Here is a 23,428-nt window from a genome sequence, read left to right as displayed (position 1 = left end):
CCGCTAGAAGCTTTGGAGATTGTCGAACGACGTGAATATGACGTAGAGAGTCAACAGCAACTCTTAAATACATTGCTACCTACGTTAAACGACGGACAACGCCACGCTTTTGACACTATCACCGACTCTATTACTGCAGCCACTCATCACCACACATCGCGCCTTTTCTTTGTGAATGGTCCAGGTGGTACGGGTAAATCTCAACTGTTTAAGGCTATATTGAGCCATGTTCGGTCCCGTGATCAAATCGCACTTCCTGTCGCTTCCTCTGGCATTGCAGCTATCTTGCTCCCGGGTGGCCGAACAGCACATGGTCGTTTCAAGATTCCGTTGAACGCGGATGCTTATACTTCGTGCAATCTTCGCCTTGGCGGTCCTCACGCACACCTTATCGCAAGTGCGTCAGTTATCATCTGGGACGAAGCTGTCATGTGCAGCAAATATAATTTTGATGCTGTTGACCGTGCTCTTCGGGACATTATGGGTGCTCTGGATCCGCTGTTGCGTGAACTACCTTTTGGAGGCAAGGTTGTTGTTTTTGGAGGGGACTTTCGTCAGATGCTTCCGGTGGTAAAAAAAGGGAATCGATCTCAAATCGTTGCCGAGTCCATCCAATCTGCCTCTTTTTGGCGACATGTTCAAGTCCTCCATTTGACTGAAAACATGCGCGTGAGGAATGCAGGCCCTAATGCTGCTGCTTTTGCTGACACTCTTTTGGCTATTGGTGATGGACGTGCCCCGTATCAAGAAAGCGTGGAGATTCCGCAAGAATGGCAGATCGATACAAGCGATACCATGGGATTGATTGATGCCATCTATCCATCAATTCGCTCTACTGAGCCACAGCCAGAGCATTATCATGGTCGCGCAATCTTGGCTGCCAAAAATGCTGACGTCGATGCCATCAATGATGCAGCATATGACATCTTCCCCGGCATAGGCAGAACATATGCTTCCAATGATCGTATACTTGATGCTGATGATCCTGACGCAGCTGCAGCCAGCTATCCTGTTGAATTTCTACGGAGTATAACTACCGGTGGTATTCCTAACCATGAGCTATGTCTCAAGGTCGGTATGCCATTGGTGCTTTTACGCAATATGGATCCTGATGCCGGTCTTTGCAACGGAACAAAACTCTTCGTATCAGGCCTTTACGACAACAGCATCTCTGTAAGACGGATCGACCAAGGTTACACGGGTGAAGAGTTTTTCCTTCCCCGTATCAACATGTGCACTACTGAGGGTGAATATCCCTTCGTCCTTTGCCGCCGGCAATTCCCTGTTCGCGCCGCCTTTGCAATGACTATACATAAGTCACAGGGACAGACGTTATCTGATGTCGGCATCCTTCTCAACGAACCTGTTTTTGCTCATGGACAACTATATGTTGCATTATCCAGAGCAACAAATCCTCAAAACCTTAGGGTTGCAGTCGATCTGTCAACAGCCGCCACATCCCCACCACTTACTACTAATATCGTCTACCATGAAATTCTTTTGTCTCCAAAAACCGTAAATTCACCACCTGCTTCTCCTACAACCACCGCCTCTCTACCTCCATCATCTTAACTCTTATTTTTGCTCTTTTTCTTTTTTTTGCTATAATTATCCTATTTTAACTGATCACCATTTTACGTACAATAGAATATTCGTACCTTTTCACTGTTTTTTTTGGTAAGTAGATCTGATGCGAAAAATATGATATAGAACTACGCGAGTGTCAACTCAGTCCTGCTGTCGTCTTTCAGCTAATTACGACAAGCAGCAGTAATCTACTACGATAACTAATGAAAGCGAGTGTATTGATGAACTTGCAAATTACTGTAAGAGCTGTCGATAGCAGCAAAAGAGCGGTCAAAACTCTCTATGTCCCTTTTGAATTTGGCAAACCAATCTGTAGTAGGGTTTCGTGTCATAGCAATAATGATAACGTTTAGGGTTATATGTAGACATAGCAATCAATAAGCTCGCGAAGCGAGCAGTTTCGGGTTTAGAAGGGGGGGTGTGGGGGGAACCCCCCACCTTGGGGGTCTGGGGGAAACCCCCAGGAAACATCCAATCCGTTGAATGACCCGGAGCGCAGCGAAGGGGCTCATTCAGCCGAGCGAAGCGAGGCAGGTGGATGTTGATTATAATAATAATAGTAAAAATAATAATAATAAACTTGTGGTTGCAAGACTTTTGGTTACAATTGCTTTACAAGCTGGCTTCCATCCCAAGATGTTAACGGCGACAACGACATTACCGTTATCAGGAACAACAACGTAGCTTCAAAAACTTCTGTAGAACAAAACAGATGTCCAGAATCTACGACGCCTACCGACAAACGCTCACAGCTGCAAGAGCTGGTAAGTGATTCACAAAAAAGGAGTAGGTGGTGACAACAACGGGACGTCTTCCATTCGTGAGAATTCGCTTGGTACCAAAACACTATGCTCAATTTCCCTTACCAGAAGACTTAAAGAAGCGGTGAGCCTCTTGGGCTTTTATGCCTTTGCAAGGGAGATTTATCCGCGTTCATTTGCTTGTTCGTCAGCTACGGCTGTCGTTTTTTGTGATCTGCCTGAACGAGTATATTTTATTTCCAGTTCCAGGGTACCGAGTACGCGTTACTCGATCATTACTATGTCGCGTAAACTTTAACCCGGAATCAGAATGTATATTCTGATCAATAGAAGGCATTATATAACACGCATCATCATCAATAGTCATGCATGATCTAACTATGATACATTTCAGATTACATAGTGATGACGAAGATGCGTAGCCATAGTAATGATTACATAACTTACAGTATCAAGGCCTCGTGTATCGAAATCATGTGTTGGGATTTGCATGATAGAAAACCCCGCTTCCTTCATTCTGCCAGCGCCATAAGCTCTCTCTCTCTCTCTTTCCTTCTTTCAAGACTTCTAAACATGCCTACTACCACCATTCGCATTGGTTACGGTAGGTGATTTACTAGTTTGAAAAAGACCCGCAGTTTACTGGCTCAGAATTTGATTTTGTACTTATTGTGAATATTGACTTCCCCAACTCTCGACCAGTCCCTGAACATTTCTCGACTCCGTTGTACATTGCACGCGATCGCGGATTCTTTGGCGAAAACGATGTTTCGGTCGAACTCGTCTGCTGCCCAGGTAAACTTCTACACACAATTTCTATAAAGTGCACACACAAAGATCACTTTTCTTACCTGATACCCATATATTATATTTATTATGAAAGGTGGAACTGGTGAGGTATATACATACGCTGGAGGAAATTGACAGGTTGATGAGTGCCCGAGCGTTGCTGTAAAAACAATAGTAACATTGAACGGGATCATGCATATTTGTTTCTAGATGACGCAAAAGCTCCAAAATAAGGAAATCGATTTGGCCATTGCATTGACTGAAGGTCTTGTTGCCGGTATCAGCAAGGGCCAGGATTGGTACAAGATTGTCGGCACTTATGTGGAGGCACCTTTGTGTAAGTAGCGGTAGTAGTAGGTGGTTAGTAGTAGGTGATGATGTTCTGCATAAAAGAGGGGAGAAAGGACTGAAAATCAAAAGGTGTGTTGTGAATTATAGGCTGGGCAATTTCGACAGGCGCCAACTCTCGACACACATCCATTGACACGCTCAACAAGACGAATGTCGCCATTTCACGTTTTGGCTCTGGATCACATATCATGGCCTATGTACTAGCTGATCAACAAGGCTGGTTGACCAATGACAAGGACGACGAGGTGTTTTCGTTCAGTGCACTCAACAATTTCCAAGCCATGCGCGACGCCGTAAACAGTGACGCATCTGACTTTTTCATGTGGGAGACGTTCACAACCAAACCATACCACGATTCAGGTGAAGTCAAGCGAATTGGCCAAATCACGCCGCCTTGGCCTGCATTCATGTTTGCAGCCCACGTTGATCTTCTCCAAAACCATGTGCAGGATTTGCAACGTGCACTCACGGCTATACAAAAGGCCACGCTGCTGTTTATGGAGCAAAAGGAGAACGATTCGGTCAGGTTGGTTATGGACACGCTGGACTATAATGAGGAGGATGTCCGGAGTTGGTTCAAGACAGTGCGCTATTCAATGGACCATAGTCACGTCTCGAGCCGTGCGCTGCAGGTGACCGTGTCGACACTGATCAAGGCTGGTGTTCTTGAAGCACCCGGACTGGCGCCTGAGAATCTGGTGGATCTTCAAGTAGCAAGTCTTGTGTAAAGAACGTGAAGCTTTGATGACTTGATACAAATAAATTTCCTCCTTTATTTCATGGTAAATGATGCAGGTTGTGGTAGGGTGCTTGTTTGTGAAGGTGTTTGCTTTTTACTGTATGTGGATATATATGTAATATGTGTAGAATAATGCATGTTTCGTTTTGTCCATCTGGGAGGACTTAATCTCTATCAAAGTAACGTGTCATTTGGACCTGAGCGGTGCTGAGGCTACATTTCTCATAGAATGGAACGTTGTGCTCTTTGCAGTTGAGAAGGACCTTGTAGCATCCAAGTGCTTGCGCCATATGCTTAAGTTGATCGATCAGCCTACGTGACGCCCAAGCCCCCCCAAAGAAATAAAGTATCCCGCGATCAGCCAAAACGCTTACAGCATATAATCATAGTCCTTCCCCAAGCTTACCGTATTCCCAATTTCTTTCCGCGTTGTGTATCGGAGACAACTACGTCTTCAATATGTCCGGCCTATACAAAATGTGCATTTCGTGTCTGTTACCTTCTCAATATACGTGAGCCTCCCTCCTAAAACCTTCTTTTTTACCTGACCGCACTCATGCAAAAACTTGTGCTCCACGATCAATGTGGCACAAGCGACTATCTCATCCACCGCTTCGACGCATACAACAAAGTAGCATCCCATCCGTTTCATTAGATCAAATCGTTCTATTTATTTAGAAAGAAGATAGATGCGGCGTGGGTACACTGATAAAATACGCTGTATCACAGTGTCTGGTTCTTTTCCCTTTTCTGTGTCCACAGACGAGCAGAGAGTTGGTTGCTTTGCATACCTTCAAACACTTGTTGCGATACCTCCCCAGTGACAGAAAGCTGGCCTAGCACTTCAAAAAACCCTACAAATCATACATTTGTTTACTATTTATTCTTTCACCAGACCGCTGCTTTACAAGCACTGTTTCCTGTTCGATACTTGTACTCACCTTTGCTATAGTCGTCTCGCTTTAGAGGCCGAAGAGTGTATCCATCCGGTAATGCTTCTTGGACCTCTGACGATATCAGTTTCGACGAAAACAACTGTGGGTCGTCACCTTCGGTCAGAAATGGTGAGTTGGTCATTATGATATGCAAAAACAAAAAGTGATAGGTAAATGAAAGAGAAAGAAAGAAAGAAAGGAGAGGAAGTGCGTTGTAGTGTAGAAAATAGAAATGCGCCACGTAGGTATAGAGTGCGTATATGTGTGCTTCTTTGCAGCAGTTTCCGCGGAGCCGACAGGAGCCAGGAGTAAAAGAAAACAGGAGAGTGGGGCTGGTCGATTATGCCCATGCTACGCCGCCTGTCTCTCTTTCTGTGTTTGTAATTCCACATGCATGAGTTTTGCTTGACAGATTTCCGTCGTCTTCGTCATCGGCTTCGGGGCTCGCATCCCATTTTAGTCTCCCCTTTGTGTTACCAAGCGTTACTAATTTAGTTACCATAACTCTAAATAAGCAACTAAAAGCCCATCCACGTATTCTTCTTTTTGTTCACACCCTTCCAAAACACTCTACTATGAATTCTCTCATTCGTCCGTTGCAAAAACGCGCATTCTCCACCTCGACACCAGGTACACTTGATATTTGTATTATTGTTGGCGATTGGAAAGAATCGCGTCTGTATTTATATCGCTGTTCCCTTTTTTTGTTTTTTTTAGCATCGAAGCAATTCTTGGTATTGATTCGCGACTTTAAGGATTCTGAAGCATTGAATCGTCGCTTGTTGATACGCGACTTGCATTTAAAAGGAGCCAACAAAGAAGCTGCCGCGGGTCAGCTTCTTTGTGGCGGTGCTGTTTTGGATACGCACGAGGTAGTATATACATATTACCACAATTCTAGTCTGTCAGAACAAAGGAGGAGGGATGTTTAGCTGAATATGCATACTATGGGAGGGATATGACTCTAACCTCAGTAAATTGGATGATTCTACTGTAGAGTGGCAAAATGGTCGGCAGCTGCATGATTTGGGAAGCTGAGAGTGAGGAGGAAGTGCGCAAGAAGTTGCAAGCCGACCCATACTTCGAAGGCAAGGTCTGGGAGGACTGGGACATCTTCCCTTTCAAGGTGTAAGTATAATTCTATGCTCAGTTTATGCTACGAGAGTTTGGTTTCTCATTGCTTTTATCAATGCAAACTTACTTAGCGCGGTTGGAGCATTGGGAAAGAAATAACCACTAGGATGATGTAGTAGTAGCCATGCTTATCGTTGAATTATATCCTCGCTTTGTACATACATATATATGGGATATTTAACATGTTGACGATATATAAAGAGCAAGAACGGCTTATTATACGCAAGAGCAACAGTCGCTTGAACAATCTAACGTTATATATTGTAATTTTGCCCAGAGGAAGCTGTATAGCTCTATAACAACCTTTTGAAAAGGGAAGCGAAACCGTCGAGACGCTGTTGAGGCGAATGCATCAAACGTTGAAATTAAGGAATTTTTTGTGAGTGACATCCTTTTCAACCTTGCGAGATAAAACCGACAAATGCTTGAAGAGGAAAAGTTATTCGGCTACAAGTCTGCCATCGTTGGCTGTTTCCGAGGCTAAAGAACAAGCTACAAGTATGGAAATCAGAGAATAATACATAGGTAGAAAAGACCAACTACAAGGGACTGATGATCGAGTTAAGTTTGAGTGTTACGATATGACATTTAAATACCCTGAACAGTGAAAGCCTGTATACACTACTTTAATAAGAACTGCAGACTGATGTCTACAACTGACATTGAAAAGCACACAGCTCTCGCCATTTGATAGTAGTATCTGGTTTCTTTCACAATAAATATATGCTATGAGCAAGAAAACCAATAGTTTATAGATATAAATCATGGCATTTTGAACTTTTCAAGCCGTTGCGGGATTACTATCGGCTTCCATAGCAGTCATTATGGATTCTGATTGGCTCGTTTTAATGGAAGGAAAAAACCCAAAGGGAGGGAAGAAGAGGATGATGACAGTCGTCGACTTCGAGCTCAAAGAGACGTGTCAACCCAGACTAACATATGTCTCACTATGCGACATGAACGTCACAAGGAAAATTGCATCGTGGATATCTGGCTACACAATAGCGATCTGGGTGTGTTTGACGGAAGCGTAACTGTGTTGGTTCGCAATAACAACATCAAGCCACAAACGCTTACTTTAACAATCGATACGCGTAGGCTACAACAGCACGTTTAATATGGAAGGAGTATTTTCTTGGATTATGCAACCGTGACACCAATATTGAGACGTACTACATGTATTGTAGCCGTTGTCGTACCTTGAACGAGCATGATACCTCTAAGTGCCGTCATCAACAACAGCAGGTGCATGATAATCAGCAGCGAGCGCCCACCGCAATTTTCAAGACAGGGAAAGTTGGTGATGGTTACGTTCTAGCAAAATTTTGTTTATCTTGTATGATATACTTGACTCATTTGGTGCATTTTTACTCACACACCTGTGATGTACACAAAGTATCATCCAATATCATATACTGTATAGCGGTTGAACAAGAAAAAGCTAATCATACTAATACCGATACTGTATGTACTGTTGACAGTAATGGTAGCGAAAAAGAAGATAACTGTGACATTTGCAGTATGAAGTATTAGGACTAAGCGGAAAGAATGCTGAAAAAAATGCAGCAAATGCACTGCGTAATTGGTTTAAAACTGGAACGAAGGTGTTGTTTAATTTATCTTACTTTTGTGTGAGTGGTATTGGTCAACGATTAATAGTTCGATGTATGTAGTTTATGAATAGAGCATTCTAATATAAAAGAACTCGTTTTCTTTCCACATTCTCCTTTTATCCAGTGCTGCGCTACATTTCATACAAAAGTATGGGCAACACCGATAGCCTCCCTGTTCTTCCAGGCATTCGCTCGTATCAAGAGCTCAGTCCATGGCGTATTAACCAGAACGACAAGACGCTCATTTATGTCTTTGGGGAAGGTCTACTCTTTCCCTTTCCCGTTCCCTTTCCCTTTCCCGAAATAGCAATTGAGCTAATCAAGGAGAATCACAAAAATAAGAAAATCGTAGCCGCACGAGAGCTCACAAGCAAGTGGCACACGAGCCATCAATTGGACCAACAACAACATGATGACAAGGGTCAACAAAAAAAATCCAACATGGCCATCGAAGTCCTCTTCGCCACTGATTCTGCTCGAGCGAATGCGATCCGCAACCCGATCTTTTGTGATATGGACAATAAGCTCGGAGAGATATATCCAGTAACAACTTGTAAAGCAACGAGTGTTTTCAATTTGCTGACACTGACGAACATGAAGCTGATGACATCAGTACAAGAGTATGATGCGGAATTCCGCTCGACAGCGAAGAGGATTCTCAAATGGTATGGTGTTTGTCCGGACAATTGCATCATTGATGTTTGGCTGCATAAAACGAATCAGAATATTTACGACGGCAGTGGTACTGTCATTGCCAAAGGTCCTATCCCTGGACAACAAACATGGATGTCAACAACACCAGCTGACGACATTTTTCCAAATCAAGTCCAGTTCCCAAACGCTACATCACCGGATTATCCGCCTGTACAGGCGAGTATTAAAGCGTGCTATATGTACTGCAGCCGCTGTCGTAGCATTAACAATCACAGTACTACCGATTGCCGCAAACATCAACCTGCAACACCTGCAACATGTGTATTTACGACATGCGGCTACAGCAACAGCAGCTGGGACTAGCAACAACAGCAACAACAACCATCACCATTTTTGAAAATACAATGACGATACAGGCTGAACTGCGAACAATGTGTCTCACCGGATGAACGAACATCACATTGGTCAGCTCTTTGAATATCATCTTGGCAAATCAAAAAAGTATTGAATAAAAAAACAGCCATTATTACATGTAATTGTCTGTCTACATATGTATATTCTTATGGTGTACACTATACTGACCTCATGAAGAAATTTCTATTGCCACTGTTCATCATTAGTGAATGGCGTAGGCATAATAGTGTGCTCTAAACTTTTATCCTACTATCCTACTACCATAATATTTTAATCGTCAACGCAATTGCTATGGGTGTCCAATTCTATCGTTATAAGAACAGAACACGAACCAGTTCATGGTTGACAATGTGTTGCAAAACCAGCATAAGCATTGCTTTAACTCGCGTGTAGCTACAGTCAAAGGGAAAGGGTTTGACAAGAATGTTCGATGGCGACATGTACTTGAATAAGGGCTCATTGTCGAGCAAGTCTAGTATTCACAAAGTAAAGCTGCGCGATAAATGAAAACAAGTACGCGACGAGATCTAGTATCAAACATATCTATGATAGGTGTGACACTGTGATATTAAAAAGACATTGGCCCAGAGACCATCTGAACTTGTGTCTTGTTATCTTCTTGCAGTATTATTACATGCCACGACCTGCTTTACGTGTACTGCAATCATTGCAGTGGTACAGTCAACCAGCGATTGAGCCGCAGCTCTATTTTAGCAGCAGCATTGTGTTTTTGTCAAGTAGAGGAAGGTATGGTTAGCCTGAAACTTTAGGAAAATAAAGAGTGATCATAACTAAAGAAATAAAAGAAGCATGTGTATATAAGCTGCCTGTATACCAGAACAGTTCTCAACAAAATGAGCGGACCTGCATTCTAGTTTAAAAGAGCTCAAGCACTAAAACTGTTTCCGCTTTTTCTTTTACCATTATTCCTTCTCACATTATGCCAGACGAAAAACCAAACGACCCACCAGCATCGCTCAAACAAATCCTTGAGCAGTCAAAACTGATTACCACAAAGATCCAACAATACGAATTACCACAAATTGAACGAGGTTTAGATCAGATCGATTCACAAACACACAATCTCACTACGAAAACCACGCAAAATGAAGATCAGTCCAATGTAGACATTCGAGCGTACGTTTTCTTTTTTCTTTCTTCTACACATACATAAAGGAACTGCTCATGAATCCTTTTTAATTCTGTACAAAAGAGTTGGTTGCTAACAGTGAAACTTTCCATTATAGACATTACTTTCTATCAAAAGCACGCGTGAACACCCAGGTCCTGTTACGCGATCTAGGCACGATTCATTTGGGTGCCACACCAGCTCGTCGACAGCCCATTTATGACACCGATGTAGAAGGATATCTGCTTCGCGAACGTACACAAACCATTATTGACGTTATTGCGGATGGCAAACAAGAGGTAATGATATTTCGGTCGAGCGAACGTCTGTTGCTGCGTACTAGTGCTGCCCCAAGTGGAAGGAGTATTAAGTATGACATGTGATTTGAAATAGATTCTGGATGACATTGAGAGTCTGTTTGACCAAGACTTGCACGCAACATGGCGAGGTATTCGAGAGAATATGACTGCAGGCTATGATGCAGAAATGGCACAGGCGGATATCACAGCCTTGAACCTTTCAAAATCGAACCTCAAGGTTTAAACAAGGCCTCGATTGCTATTTCATCCTTCGTCGTCGTCGTCGACCAACAACCCCATTTACACCACCAACTATATTAACGGACATATTGCATTTTCTTTCCCGTTCCCATGCGCACCTCGATTCCACACTTTCTTCACCACCATATCACATACTCCATTATCAACAAATAAACACCAACCAACTGTGTATAGCAACATATGAAAAAGATCAGATTGTTTTGACGCGATTCTTGTATTCAAAGGTGGATATAATATATAGTGGATTGAAACGGATCAAAGAATGTTTGTCATTTGTTGATGGTTATATGGATTGAGTGAATTGATATTGTCTAAAATGCCGTGGAATGATATAAAAGATGATGTTGTTGTTGCTTTGCTGGTTACCCATTGAGAGCATAAGCTGGTATGCTTGCTAGGAGTAGTAGTAGTGAGGGTAATGGTAGGAATAGTAGAAGAGATATTAGTAATAAGTGCTGTTGTTGTTGTTGTTGTAGTTGTTGTCGAAAGGAGGTGGAGGAGCCAGAGAAAAAAAGACAAAAGAGGGAAACATTCACGCCATCTTTGTTTACGGTTCGCTGGATAAGTTTCATTTTCATCCTATCAATAATATATTCTTACAAAAACACAAAAAAAGAGGGTATCAACTTGGGGTTTCAATGCATCCAGCGATGAGCGAGAGTACGTATATGGGAGATGTATGCCATACTATACAAGTAGAGGAGACCATTCTCTCTTTTTGGTGGGATAGGGTAAAGGGGAGTTTTTTAAGCCGTAGCAGATCCATACCCGTCCTTTACGCCCGGATTACTGGCATGATTCAGTAAGCGGCTATGCTCGCTCTCCACAGATGGCACGAAAGAGCTTGGGCTTCTTACTGAGGGGTAGATCGATGCAACCGAAGTATTGCCAGAGTTGCCCTGTTGCGGGTGGCGCTGGTGCTTGGCGATCTCTCGTTCGTTCTTTTCATACTTGTCCGCAACCCACAATGCTGCAGCCACCACATTGGTCCACATGAAAAGCAGGTTGAAAATCGGGACGAGCTCGAGTGCTACAGCCACTACACCAAAACTGCAGTACGCTCCGCGGTTTTGCCATGCATATCGGCGGGATTCCGAGACGCTGAATCCACGGAACTCGATGTCGTAGTGAATATGCTGGCCCCAGCTATAAAGTTCGTTAGTTTTTCATCCACACTATCCATCGCCATCACATGATCTGCATCTCCAAACCTAGCCTTACCATGCAGGCCATCCGTTGATGTAACAAGCGATCACTGTGCCAACTACAGGAATCAAATGTAATGGTGCAGTAAGGATCCATACAACGATCTACAAGAAATAAAAGCCGGGAGCAGTATTCGTTAGTGTTACACAGAAGAACGAATGTGTACACAAACACTCCTCTTCCCCCCCCTTTCTTGGCGTTAATACCGTTCATCCTTTTTTCTTACCTGAGCCAACACAAGGAACCATACGAGAGCAAGGCCAGAAGAAACGCCTCGACAGCATAAAAGCATGCCATTCACTTGAACTCGGGTTTCAAACATACGTGACATGCCACGTGCCTTAAGTGTCGCATCAAATAGAGCGTCCTGGAAAAAGGGTATGAGGATAGCGAAAAAGATAACGTCGAAAATAGCCGATTCGAGCAACACGAAAATGACCGACACGATCCATGCCAACCAGTTGGGACAGCCGGCTTCAATGAGTGCATTGGCTTGCAAGGGAAGTAAGAATACAAATGACAGGACCAGGGAAATGATGCCAAAGATCAAGGTCAACAGGAATGGACAAAGTACTTTAAGCCATAGCTACAACATATGCTAAGATTTAGAAACACGCTTTGACACTGACAAGGTTGGGGTAAGTAGAGAAAAGGTACCTGAGGGTGAGCAATAAAGTAGACAATGCCCGAGATTGGGTAAGTATACGGCGGGGCCATGGCACACGCTTGTTCACGAAAAACAAAAAGAAAAGGCAAAGAGAGAGAGAGAAAGAGGAGGGGGGTGGGGGTGGGGGCGTGTTGCCTTAAAATTACAATGCTATGTTATTCCCGGATAAGCATTTTTTCAAACTGTTGCCCTGAGTGGTGGATGATGATCGCGACCAACTTTATAGACTCATTGTATATCAGCCATCACTGCGTATCGTTTTCAGACCACGTTGTCAGCATTCTTATTGGGACGTGCAACTCGCGAACAGAAACCAGGGATTTCCTTGAAGGAGTGTTTACCACGGGCCCATCGAAGGATGGCCCATTTTTTCCATGTACTTGCATATTTTGACAACCGTGAATTACGGCATAAAAGCCAGAATGTCAGTTCTCCCAACACATCGTAGTAGTGTCTCTTACTAACTATCCGTTACAGGTGCTACGTGTTGATGTAGTAGTACTGCTAGTAAAGACATTATGAAGCATTGATATCGTATCAGACGCATCCAAATGTCGGTGCTTGTTTCGAACCATTCTCAATGTGTATGTACTGCTTTACTGTGCTACCCTGTCTTTGTTCGGAAGTTTCGGGTCCTCGGATCCTCACTGGAAGCCCCGCCTCATTGACAACTAAAGGCTAGATGGCATTAAAGTTATATCGACTATGAGTTTTTTTTATGTTTCGAGTATGCTGTTCACGCAAAATGAAACTTACTGCTCATAAAGTGTCGCTTCGGGAACTTTGTTGGGCGAGCTGTAGGAGCAAAAAATGAATTGTACTTCAATTGATTGGTGTTGGTACGAAGAATAGAATCAAGCCGGTTTGTCAGTTGTTCGGCAACTTGTCAGCTATGCGTGGTTACGGAGGAGTAAAACGTATAAATTCGCTCAATGTATAAACTCGCTGCAACAACATCGTTTTTTCTCTCTCTCTCTCTCTCTCTCTCACACATTAGTGCTCCTCCAACAACAACAATAACGACACGTTCTCGCTTCCTCCATCACTATCACTGCTTTACCTAGTTCTCATAATGTGCGTACCCAAAAACACTGGTCGACACACGTACGTCTCCAAAGTCTTTGGAGCCGACGAGGGCACTTCTCGAAGTATCCCCTTCTTTGTCTACATTGTGGAGGCCATCATTCTCGTTGTCAGCATCACGGCCGTGGGTGCAGTTGCCACATCGCTTGCGGGTGATCCAACTTCTCAATAGGTGAATCTAACTCGATGAGGGGCTTAACCAAGAAGAACTGTAAGGGTATCCACCAGCCAACTAAGCGCACCCGACTGGATCATTTGAGAGGGAGTCGGTTTTCCCTTGCTTTTCTTTCCATAATCTCTTCACACTACATGAACTAGCGGTGCTTCTTCTCTTCTGATATTTTGGTAATCATCAGACTATGCAATAAACCATTTAAGTACAATACACAATCGCAACCATGGTTTGTTTCTTTATTTGTGTACTGCACCCATTCAGACCATCCCACATGTAAATATCCTTTCCAAACTGCATGTCTGTACGGGATGGTCCTTTGTCACTGACGACAACTTATTTTTTCCGCACCTATTAACAGTGCCAACTACTGTTGTGGCTATATCAGTTACTTAAAACGTTCATAAACTGACAAAAATTGGCAAGAACAATGAATTAGGTTGTCTGTTATATATGAACAGACGTGCAACTAAAGACAATGTCTTATCAAAGCAACAACAGAAATTGATATATATCGCCATTAATAAGCAGCACCATATAGCAGGTAATCTGTCGATAGAAATCCGAGTCATCATCCCATCTGTCCACACATATATTAGTACTGTATATACACTGGCTCATCTAAATGTATAATTCGATGGAATAGTGACGGCATTCTGTTTCTGATAGATCAACACCCCTTTCCGCTATCCGTAGATAAAGAGCCCAATGACCACGATACGAGATGCATCAGAGTCCCCACATGAAACTAGTGCACGACACTTTTGAATAATGAACATATTAACTAGTATATAAATATAAGACTACAAAAACTACTTTACTTCTCAGTTATTGACAACGCATTCCCTCTGTGCCCCACCAACCGACAGCTCAAGATAAAGTTATCATAATCAAATCTCCCCCGCCTGCATATCGTACACATCAGCTACAAAACCATATTACTGTAAGCATCAAGAACTACAAGAACTACTATGTGCGGCGGAAACAACAAGGTGGCTCCAACATTAAGCTTTATGATTTTGGAATCATTTATCCTTGGCATCTGCATTGTTGCCCTTGCTTTCGCGGCAGCTTCATTGAATAGCAGGGTCTCGGGTGTCGACCATCCATATCATAACACGGATTGAGCATGCATGAAATGCATAACAAGAAGGATCCAATACGTAGTTTCGAACATTGCCTAGAAATCACCACATATATTTCTTCAGAAGGGTGTACGATTGTACCTCTTTTCTTGCAATAGTCATACAATTTCTATGCTCTACAATACACTATAAAGTAAGCATCGATTGCGATAAATAAACGTATCATTGTAGCCTCACATAAGTAGTAATAATCCTCATACCATTATTTGAAGATGATTAGTGTGGTGCCTGCGATTTTTTCCCTTCATCCCAATTGGGTCTTTGTTAAAAAAGCAGTACTATGGAAATAAGATGGTGTGGACCGTTTTTTTTTTGTTTCTATGTATTTTGTTGCCAGATCACTACAGTTGTCCTGCTAACGTAATCAATAAAGTATGGATTGTAAGGAGCCCTCGTTTATCCATTTGACGACATTCGAAGATCGAAAAATATATAAAACGCGTCCATATCATGGTTTTTTAAACAATACAGAACTTTCTCCCCTCTATCTTTTACGCGCAACACTTTAAATACAGCTCCTACAACAACTCTTACCAACCAATTGCTATCTTTATCATGTGCTGCGGTACCAGAAAAGCTTCCCAGGCCTATTGCTGTCCCTCCGGTGGTATTCCATTCCACGTATACATTGTCGAATCCGTTGTTCTCGTTGTTGGCATTATCGCTGTTGGTGCCGCCGCCGCCACTCTGACTGGGTGATCGAGGAGATAGATCCAAACTGTGCATTGCTTTTTTCTGTTTCGTTACTACATTTATAGCAACAGCCAAAAACATACACTTAGTCGAGATGATATGATATAGAATCTTCTACGTAAAACTCATTTTTCTTTCTTTTCTTACTCACACAATGAATAAATGCATACATTTACTGGCTGTTGCTGCTACCAATAAAGAATCTGTATCCTCGTTAAAATTAACCCTGTCTCATTGTTTTCCCTTCAGTGTCTTGATACATAATGTAGTTACGTAACAGTAAAAGCTCTCTTATTGATTATAAAACTCATACTTGATTGAGATCGAGTGACTGTAATTCACATCCGCACATTAATTAGTGCTGAAGCAATCAGTGTAGGGAGCTCTCAAAATATATACTACATTGTTTGACGGCGCAATGACCAAGTCTTGCTTCCTTTATAGTCTTCCCGAAACAATTAAAAGTGAGACAAATCATCTTCACCAACCATTGTACGGCATGAAGTACAAGATATACAATAAAAGATACAATGAAAACGACTACATCCAAGACCCATCAACTCACACGGCTTCTTCTTGATTCTTAGTAAGTCCCAGTACGAATCTCACTCGATTAGGAACAACGCTCTTGACAACATTATATAGAAAGGAGAAAATGTTTAAAATTCAGCGATATAGAAGTAGCCCGTAAATTAGCTTTCCCTCTTCCGCCTTCATCACCTCCATATTACTAGCAGCTGCCAATTTTTTAAACTTGCTCATTTCACTATCTTTTATCCCATCTGTCACTTATTGTTGCTATTAATCATCCATCATGACCGCCTGTGATAATGTCAAAAAAACTTTGCGAACCTTTTTTCGCCCACCGGGAGGTGCACCAACCAATGTCTACATCGCTGATACCCTCATTGCTGTTACCTGTGTTGCTGTTGTTGTAAGCACTGCCGTGTGGCTGCGTGTTTAATATGTTGCTTCCTTTTATATTGCTTCACAACCTTTCTTTCGCTTATACAAAAGCGCACCCTGATATATACGAATAAAGCCTTGTAGAATTACATGATCTTTTATAGAAGCTTTAGCATAATTCTGTACGACCCTGAGATAAATGATGGCGGCAGTTATTACCGACATACGGTATCTAGATTATGATTTATTGATCGACGACAAAACAAAAACCATATACCGACTAAAATGGAGAAGGTAACATACCACCCAACTTCTTCCACATCCGGAGGAGAGAAAAGTGTTCCTGTCCTTTCTCCTAATCATTCTTTTGCTTTTTACCATTCTAACTGCAACCATACGTTTTTTGACCAGTATCACTATGTACTATCCACGCTGTGCCAATATTACCATGCGCTCCGTGCTGTTTCACTTTTACGTCGTCGAATCGCTTATACTCGCCGCTTTAACTGCATCCAGCAGATACAGATTGCCGTTTGTAGCCTTTCGGACAGCTAAAACGACCTTCCAAGACCCAGTGAGGTCTCAAAAACCCAAACGGTATTCTAAGTGTTACTGATGTTGGGATATTGTAATTTTATTTATGATCAGTAGTTCCGATTCTGTAAACTGCTGACGGCGAGGAAAGAATGACCTTTTATAGTACCTTGTCAGTTAAAGTGCCATACTCTGTCTTTTATTTCCTTTCAGTACCGGGTACAGCAATAGCAGTTGGCTTAGAAGTTGGAGCTGTCAATAAAGATGCTCTCTATGAAACTCGAACTTTATACCTGTTTTTTCGTGCTTATGATAATTTTTACTTTCCGGTATCTATGGACGCTGTATGATACATCCTTTTTCTAAAAATTGTCGTCAACAAATTCTATGGAATCGTAAGGTTCCTCTTCTCTTGATGATATAGATGATCGAATACATAAATTATATACTCTTTGTGTGAACGCTTTATACGGCGCGCTTCTAAAAATGCTGCAAATGACTCTGTAGTCCAAACTATGTATGTATTAATCGCTAAAAATCATTATCCGAGTGTGTATATCGAGTGATAATGGATTAAGAGAACACCAGTAGTGATCAGTGTACATGCATTTTTGTGAACCTCCTGCCCTATTGTGCTCACACTTTTTGGTTTTGCTATTAGCTGTAAGTATGAAAAGTGAACAAATTCAGCGCGTTATATTGTATGCATGATGAACTAATCAGATCATATGAAGATGCACAGAAATCTTCCATGCGTAAACAGAACAAGCTCTTGACACTATACATTGACGACAAGGTAAACTTTTAAATACCTTCATTTGATTATCAACATCATAGCCCTACATCTTTTCTCTCTTCATCTTGCTGTTTTTAACGTCTTTTTACCAGCACCGGTTTTTCTGTCTTTTGCTCTTCTCTTGTAAACCCAACAAAATGTGCTGTGGAAAGAAATCTGGTGGAGGTGGCGGTGGCGGATTTAAAGTCTCTGGCCCTGGTTCACGCAGCAGCAGCTACTCGTCTTCAGCCCCGTCCCGAGCTTACACTTACGTCGTGGAAATAGCTGTGTTTATTTCTTTTATCGTCGGAATAGTGTCGATGGCAATGTCGCTAGCTGATGAATAGGAGCATGTCTCAGCCCTTCCCTCCTTAATTTCATTGTGGTACCTGGCAACAACATCAGCAACAGCAATTACAATTTACCTATATCATCAACAGCTCAAAAAAGAAGTAGTGGCAATCAATAAAGTGACGCGTTAACATAGAATATCACTATCAAGAGTATTACATTGAAACCGCTTCAAGCATAGATACTATGTACTTTAAATGAAAAAGACAGAATATCCTACTATTTCCTACACACACAGAAAAAATCACAATCGAATGATACATTAGGCTAACACTATTTTCATAAGATAGAAAGCTTGTTTATTTGCCTTTTTACTGCTATACAATAAATTCAACTGCTTGAGCGATACCACGTGTGCAACAACGATTATAATATGGCCTGCTTCTTCACCTGTTATAAGCACTCGTAATTCCTCATCGTCTCTAATACTACCGAATCTCACTATCATTGTACGTCTGTATACCAACGATAGCATTTATATAAGGAGCTATAGCTGGTAATTTTAAAAGAAAAAAAAACACCCTTTTGGTAGTAACCATACTAGTGCAGTAGAGCTATGATCATCGCTGTTAGGTAGTGTACATACGCTTGATGATGACGATGTATGTACGCATTATTATTGAAACGCTAACGATAACTAAGGGTCATTGTTCCTTGATAATATGTTTTACCGGACTGTCCTTGACAACAACTGATCTACGAGTATAAATACTACTGCAATTGTTGTCTGAAAGTCTAATGTATATAACAGCTCCTTTTCCCCGCATTTTCTACAATCGTTTTGCCTTATCACTTTAAATCAGCACTTTCAACAGAGATTACCCGATGTGCTGCGTTCAAAGAGATGAAGGCGGTGGAGGCGGGAGCAGGAGCGGAAGTATCAGGACTAGCATTAGAACTCGCAGCAGCACTAGAGGTACCAGAGGCAACAGCGACGACAGTGGCTACCAGACTGCATCGATTCCATCCCTTGTTCTCATCGTAGAGGCGTCCCTCCTTGTTGCATTCACTGCAGCAACGGGGATACTAGCAATGTCACTTGCGGGATAAATTACCGTTATATGATATTCTTACACTTGTTTACATACTGACCAGTCAACGACAACGACAACAAGGAGAGATGACCATCTATACTTTTTCTATCCAGCGCTTTATCAAATATTATTCCGTGAAAATTGATTTAGTACAAGTCAAATAGATTAAAATTGATCCGTGGCAAATTACATACACTCAATTACAAATCTTTTCAAAGTCGTGCTCTAGTGGTTTTCTAATAGGTAGGAGCTTTGTAGAAACACTATGTATGAACAAGCCTTTACAATAAATGTTTGTATCATACCAAAAAGCCTATGCGATCACCGTTCCTGACCGACGAAAGTCAACTTATGATTTCGCTTTTCATGTATGTATCCATTCAATGTGATGACTAGCAGCGTAGCTAATTCTTCCTGTATACGTTTGTTTAAGTGGACTAAGCATGTATTATAGTGTCGCGTTCCTGCGTTTGGAGTATGTATACATGAATCGCATGGACTTAATGGGTTAAGTATGATTGCTGCTTTCAGATAATTCTTTTTTAACATCATCCCACGAACAAAAGGAGAGAGGACATCTTTACTTTTTTGAGACTGATATCATACTATAATAAAAGGAACACCAGCTACCAATGAACGGACCCTCAAACAACGACATGGCCTTTCTGCCATTCATAACCACCAACTTTTTGAACCGGATAATGGGCTTGAAGAGCATATATGTAATATAAAATGGACGCCTTCAGATGTGTTTGCAATATCTCAATGCTTCCCTGAACGGCATTTACAGTCATTCAAAGACATGTAAAAGTATGTGAGAGCGCTCAAAAGCCTTTTATATATTGGGATCACGTATTGCCTGCTTGAAAATTCCCACAACCTCCCCAAGAGGATAATAATGCCATCGACTAACAAAATCATCAAATGTTTCGACCGCTTCGCTCAGGTTGTTTCTTTTGAAGAAAACACTACTAGCGTCACAATAGGCGACTAGCGCTCTTCAGGGCTCCGTTGAGTTTACCATACTGTTTCTAAGCTTCGGCGCGAATGGTCAGGAACTACTGTTTGCAATGGAGTAAAACAACTGATACTCCACACACTGACCGCTTGTTAAATGTACTACTTGCAGTCGCTGAACCTAATCAACCGTATGATTTGCATCGTGGACAATATGAAGAAAGACCTTGGTTGAAAGTCTGTAAAAGAAGTGAGAATGACTCTTACTTTTAAACGAGAGTACCCCAAAACTTGTATAGCTTGAACGCCGGGAGCACCATATTAGGCGATCGCAATCCAGGGAATAATGAGTGCGTAGATATACAGTCGCGACCCTCGGCTGCTGCCTTTTATTAAGCATTCAGCACAGCGGAAAATATTAGCCTAAGATTACAGGATACTGCAAGGAATCACAGTTTCACTATACTTAATAAAGCATCAATATAAGAATTACACAGGTATTCAAGGGAAAAGTTGGATAGAAGCTTTAATTTAAGATTAAGAATTTATTGTCTGAAACATTGAATAATTCAAGTATCCTTCTTTAATGAATTCCAGAGTTTATAATGGAATTCTACTTTTGCATATAAACATGGAAAATCAGAAGAATCCTAGTGTTGTTCCTTGTTTGCTCATAAGTATCAACAAGTATTAAAAGAAGAATCTTTCATATCGAATTATGTTTATTCAAGGTGGTTTAAATTACTTTGTAATTAAAGATGGTTTCTGTCTCCTAAAATCTCCTGTTGGTGCTTTCCATTAACCATGCCAGGCCAGATAATGTGCTGCCTGACCTGGTTTCTCGCTCTAGTTTCTGACAAAAGTCCAACAAAATCAGTGATGGATTCTGCTTCAACGACATATAGTTTCTCAGTACTCGATCCCGTCAAATACAGAGAGCCTGTCGTTTTCTCGAGGTTGGGCTGATAAATTCCGATTAACGCCAGCTTTTTCGTATTGCCAGCGCTTATTATGGTACCAGATTTGACATATGTGAAATAAAAATAGATTTTGCCAAAATATGCCTTCTCCGCAAAGACGACATCTGAATTTATACCACGCCTGGCCCTCCTACATTCACACAAAAAGTTATGTATTGAAAATTCTTCTCACTTGATGATGCTTTTACCAAAGTACCTGTCGATTTCCATCTCAAGGCGCACCATGTATGCCATTCGATGCTTTGAATGGTGATGTAGCTTGCTAGAATAGATGCTGTGGTTGAGCCAAAGCCGCCCACTGATATAGATTTCGGTCGTAGCATATGGAAGGGGATCGACATCGTTTATGCGTGTACGGTAGCTTTCAAGCGCTTCGTAAAAGACGCACTTGCTTATGCCTGCAATGCTTTCTTGAAATGCAGCCAATTCCATCCTGTTCAAATTACCCCAAAGTTCAGGTGCAGATGAATCTTCCTTGTCTCCGTATGACCATGCTTTTTCTAATTGTTGCTGGTGTTCATGTGGGTTATCGTCATTTTGTAAGGCATTACTTTGAATAGCTGCGTCTATATAGCGCGCTCGAGCAAGCGATAACATGATATTCGATGCATTTGTTCCTGGGCTGGCAGTGGAATTGATATGTTGGCTGTACCATCCAATCATTCGCTCCAAGCATCGTGCACTATAGTATCGTAGTGGCCCCATCTTCGCGATCATGTCCGGAATATGTGCTAAGTAATGCTGGTTCGGTGTGAATATGGCCACTTTGAGAACCTTGTCAACTCGGATAAGCTTGGTCAAATAGGCGTGCCATTGTAGTATACCGCTAATAACATATTGAATATAACGATTAATTCAGGATTAGCTTTCTAACTACTGTCAATATTTACTTACATGCGAATCGTTTTGACATCTTGTTCATATAAGGAGTACTGCAATGACAGCTGACAAGAACGAATTAAGCCCAAGAGTCTTGCTCTTGCAGTATCGTTGGCGATATGCGGTGCAACAATCGTTGGTACAACATAAAGCATGAAATCAAGCCAATCCACTGCCCTAACCCTTGATGACCCGGTCAAACTACGATAACTCCCTTGAAATGCGGTCGGAACTTCTGCTCGTGATTGCTCTAAATCGTGCATGATCTTTTGTATGATGCTCTCTGGTATGTCAAATGGACTATTTTTGGGTACACTATTGATGACAACAGTGTATGTACCACGAAACAGTTGAAGTAGTTGTTCCGCAATACCATGACCGAGTAAGTGCATTTCGTCCATTCCAAAGAATTCAGGGCCTGTAAAGCTATCCAATCCAGCCATAGCGGATGGCGAATGAACACCAGGCTAAAAGCAATAAGAGAAGATTGTTACTAAGAGCAAATACAGCTATAAGAGTAAGTAGAGCAAGTTTGAACAATACATGTGTACCTCATTCGCGTTTTTATAACCCTCCTTTGAGCGCCAAGGTGCTGATACGTTGGGAAAATATATCCCTCCTCTGTTGTTACCTTCTGGGTGTTCCCCTTTTACTAAGCACATCCGACAACCATCGAACGACATATGCCCAGTGTGACATGCCAAAGCTGCTACACCAGGTATATCCCCTGTAGCCAAAAGGAGGTGTACACGAGCATGGACAATGCTACCGTCATTGATCTGCACTTCCATTCCTTCATTTTGCAATATAGTGAGCTCCCTCATCGTTGGCTCCAAGAAACTCCAAATGTGATTCGGTTTTCGCGGACCTGGTATAAGGCATATTTGCAACATATTCTTTTTCTCATATCTATTATAATATATGTAACTTGTCAATGGCCTTTTATATTTGTTGAGGATTGGGTTTCAAACAGTAGTTTATACCTGATGGAAGGGTCAAAGTTCAGAACAGTGCAGTGGATAATAGTCATTTTGCATCCAGCATTATTTTTGAATGGCTGAAATGCATCGGCATAAAGAGCTATGGCAATGTCGTACTTCCCACTGAATAAGGAGGCCCGCATCTTTTGGTACACTGATCCATCCAGGACATCACAAAGCTTTCCTTCAGAGTGTACGTAATTATGTCGGTAAAGTAGAAGATCGCGTGTTTCGGGATTGTGTAATAAATATGCAAGTTGAGAAGCAAGTGAAAGCTGCTCAATTGTTGCTCGTGGCAACGTGTTTGAGTCAGCAATGTATCTCGGTGTGGAACAGTAATCGCATACGTTGCTGAAATCAGCTTCAGTGTACATCTTGCAACTTTTTTCGCAGATGTGAT

At 41.9% G+C, this 23,428-nt stretch overlaps 8 protein-coding genes across 8 annotated transcripts; 6 read left to right on the top strand and 2 right to left on the bottom strand.

Moving 5' to 3' along the window:
- The first annotated feature begins 2,609 nt into the window (after positions 1 to 2,609).
- On the top strand, positions 2,610 to 3,469 carry BDB00DRAFT_250860 (uncharacterized protein). Its single transcript, XM_053116654.1, has 4 exons — positions 2,610 to 2,952; positions 3,051 to 3,143; positions 3,232 to 3,275; positions 3,348 to 3,469. Exons 1-3 carry the CDS (start codon positions 2,754 to 2,756, stop codon positions 3,270 to 3,272), a joined length of 333 nt encoding a protein of 110 aa, XP_052972467.1. The 5' UTR covers positions 2,610 to 2,753; the 3' UTR covers positions 3,273 to 3,275; positions 3,348 to 3,469.
- Positions 3,281 to 4,285, top strand: BDB00DRAFT_250888 (uncharacterized protein). Its single transcript, XM_053116656.1, has 2 exons — positions 3,281 to 3,474; positions 3,576 to 4,285. The coding sequence occupies exons 1-2, from the start codon at positions 3,348 to 3,350 to the stop codon at positions 4,214 to 4,216; spliced, it is 768 nt and encodes a 255-aa protein (XP_052972466.1). The 5' UTR covers positions 3,281 to 3,347; the 3' UTR covers positions 4,217 to 4,285.
- Position 4,286: 1 nt separating this feature from the next.
- Positions 4,287 to 5,460, bottom strand: BDB00DRAFT_250864 (glucosamine 6-phosphate N-acetyltransferase-like protein). The gene is made up of 5 exons (XM_053116655.1): positions 5,169 to 5,460; positions 5,019 to 5,081; positions 4,772 to 4,893; positions 4,634 to 4,695; positions 4,287 to 4,539 (listed from the first exon to the last, which is right to left on the bottom strand). The coding sequence occupies exons 1-5, from the start codon at positions 5,302 to 5,304 to the stop codon at positions 4,392 to 4,394; spliced, it is 531 nt and encodes a 176-aa protein (XP_052972465.1). The 5' UTR covers positions 5,305 to 5,460; the 3' UTR covers positions 4,287 to 4,391.
- A 233-nt stretch (positions 5,461 to 5,693) lies between these two features.
- Positions 5,694 to 6,546, top strand: BDB00DRAFT_862584 (uncharacterized protein). Its single transcript, XM_053126081.1, has 4 exons — positions 5,694 to 5,792; positions 5,880 to 6,034; positions 6,160 to 6,290; positions 6,368 to 6,546. The coding sequence occupies exons 1-4, from the start codon at positions 5,738 to 5,740 to the stop codon at positions 6,393 to 6,395; spliced, it is 369 nt and encodes a 122-aa protein (XP_052972464.1). The 5' UTR covers positions 5,694 to 5,737; the 3' UTR covers positions 6,396 to 6,546.
- Positions 6,547 to 8,059: 1,513 nt separating this feature from the next.
- On the top strand, positions 8,060 to 9,012 carry BDB00DRAFT_880086 (uncharacterized protein; the record flags this gene model as incomplete). Its single annotated transcript, XM_053127950.1, has 3 exons — positions 8,060 to 8,171; positions 8,262 to 8,773; positions 8,839 to 9,012. 3 exons carry the CDS (start codon positions 8,060 to 8,062, stop codon positions 9,010 to 9,012), a joined length of 798 nt encoding a protein of 265 aa, XP_052972463.1.
- Positions 9,013 to 9,741: 729 nt separating this feature from the next.
- On the top strand, positions 9,742 to 10,859 carry BDB00DRAFT_862582 (uncharacterized protein). Its single transcript, XM_053126080.1, has 3 exons — positions 9,742 to 10,114; positions 10,225 to 10,405; positions 10,500 to 10,859. The coding sequence occupies exons 1-3, from the start codon at positions 9,918 to 9,920 to the stop codon at positions 10,647 to 10,649; spliced, it is 528 nt and encodes a 175-aa protein (XP_052972462.1). The 5' UTR covers positions 9,742 to 9,917; the 3' UTR covers positions 10,650 to 10,859.
- Positions 10,860 to 11,243: 384 nt separating this feature from the next.
- On the bottom strand, positions 11,244 to 12,649 carry BDB00DRAFT_862580 (uncharacterized protein). The gene is made up of 4 exons (XM_053126079.1): positions 12,530 to 12,649; positions 12,099 to 12,458; positions 11,888 to 11,976; positions 11,244 to 11,812 (listed from the first exon to the last, which is right to left on the bottom strand). Exons 1-4 carry the CDS (start codon positions 12,587 to 12,589, stop codon positions 11,413 to 11,415), a joined length of 909 nt encoding a protein of 302 aa, XP_052972461.1. The 5' UTR covers positions 12,590 to 12,649; the 3' UTR covers positions 11,244 to 11,412.
- Positions 12,650 to 13,431: 782 nt separating this feature from the next.
- Positions 13,432 to 14,000, top strand: BDB00DRAFT_934394 (uncharacterized protein; the record flags this gene model as incomplete). Its single annotated transcript, XM_053129150.1, has 2 exons — positions 13,432 to 13,449; positions 13,537 to 14,000. The coding sequence occupies 2 exons, from the start codon at positions 13,432 to 13,434 to the stop codon at positions 13,792 to 13,794; spliced, it is 276 nt and encodes a 91-aa protein (XP_052972460.1). The 3' UTR covers positions 13,795 to 14,000.
- Between the last annotated feature and the right edge of the window lie 9,428 nt (positions 14,001 to 23,428).

The sequence above is a fragment of the Zychaea mexicana genome (genome assembly GCF_025766255.1).
Source record: "Zychaea mexicana strain RSA 1403 chromosome Unknown BDB00scaffold_213, whole genome shotgun sequence".
Classification (NCBI taxonomy): domain Eukaryota; kingdom Fungi; phylum Mucoromycota; class Mucoromycetes; order Mucorales; family Lichtheimiaceae; genus Zychaea; species Zychaea mexicana.
The sequence above is the reverse complement of the archived record's forward strand: the minus strand, read 5'-3'. Positions and strand labels throughout refer to the sequence as shown.

Coding starts and splice junctions, on each gene's coding strand:
- BDB00DRAFT_250860 (XM_053116654.1), top strand. CDS start 2,754: ATGACGAAGATGCGTAGCCATAGTAATGATTACATAACTTACAGTATC. Junction 2,953..3,050: donor CACCATTCGCATTGGTTACG/GTAGGTGATTTA, acceptor ACTCTCGACCAG/TCCCTGAACATTTCTCGACT. Junction 3,144..3,231: donor CGAACTCGTCTGCTGCCCAG/GTAAACTTCTAC, acceptor TTATTATGAAAG/GTGGAACTGGTGAGGTATAT.
- BDB00DRAFT_250888 (XM_053116656.1), top strand. CDS start 3,348: ATGACGCAAAAGCTCCAAAATAAGGAAATCGATTTGGCCATTGCATTG. Junction 3,475..3,575: donor TTATGTGGAGGCACCTTTGT/GTAAGTAGCGGT, acceptor TGTGAATTATAG/GCTGGGCAATTTCGACAGGC.
- BDB00DRAFT_250864 (XM_053116655.1), bottom strand. CDS start 5,304: ATGACCAACTCACCATTTCTGACCGAAGGTGACGACCCACAGTTGTTT. Junction 5,082..5,168: donor GCGAGACGACTATAGCAAAG/GTGAGTACAAGT, acceptor TATGATTTGTAG/GGTTTTTTGAAGTGCTAGGC. Junction 4,696..4,771: donor TTTTGCATGAGTGCGGTCAG/GTAAAAAAGAAG, acceptor CATTTTGTATAG/GCCGGACATATTGAAGACGT.
- BDB00DRAFT_862584 (XM_053126081.1), top strand. CDS start 5,738: ATGAATTCTCTCATTCGTCCGTTGCAAAAACGCGCATTCTCCACCTCG. Junction 5,793..5,879: donor ATTCTCCACCTCGACACCAG/GTACACTTGATA, acceptor TGTTTTTTTTAG/CATCGAAGCAATTCTTGGTA. Junction 6,291..6,367: donor GACATCTTCCCTTTCAAGGT/GTAAGTATAATT, acceptor AAACTTACTTAG/CGCGGTTGGAGCATTGGGAA.
- BDB00DRAFT_862582 (XM_053126080.1), top strand. CDS start 9,918: ATGCCAGACGAAAAACCAAACGACCCACCAGCATCGCTCAAACAAATC. Junction 10,115..10,224: donor TCCAATGTAGACATTCGAGC/GTACGTTTTCTT, acceptor TTTCCATTATAG/ACATTACTTTCTATCAAAAG. Junction 10,406..10,499: donor TTGCGGATGGCAAACAAGAG/GTAATGATATTT, acceptor GATTTGAAATAG/ATTCTGGATGACATTGAGAG.
- BDB00DRAFT_862580 (XM_053126079.1), bottom strand. CDS start 12,589: ATGGCCCCGCCGTATACTTACCCAATCTCGGGCATTGTCTACTTTATT. Junction 12,459..12,529: donor ACTTTATTGCTCACCCTCAG/GTACCTTTTCTC, acceptor CATATGTTGTAG/CTATGGCTTAAAGTACTTTG. Junction 11,977..12,098: donor GGTTCCTTGTGTTGGCTCAG/GTAAGAAAAAAG, acceptor TATTTCTTGTAG/ATCGTTGTATGGATCCTTAC.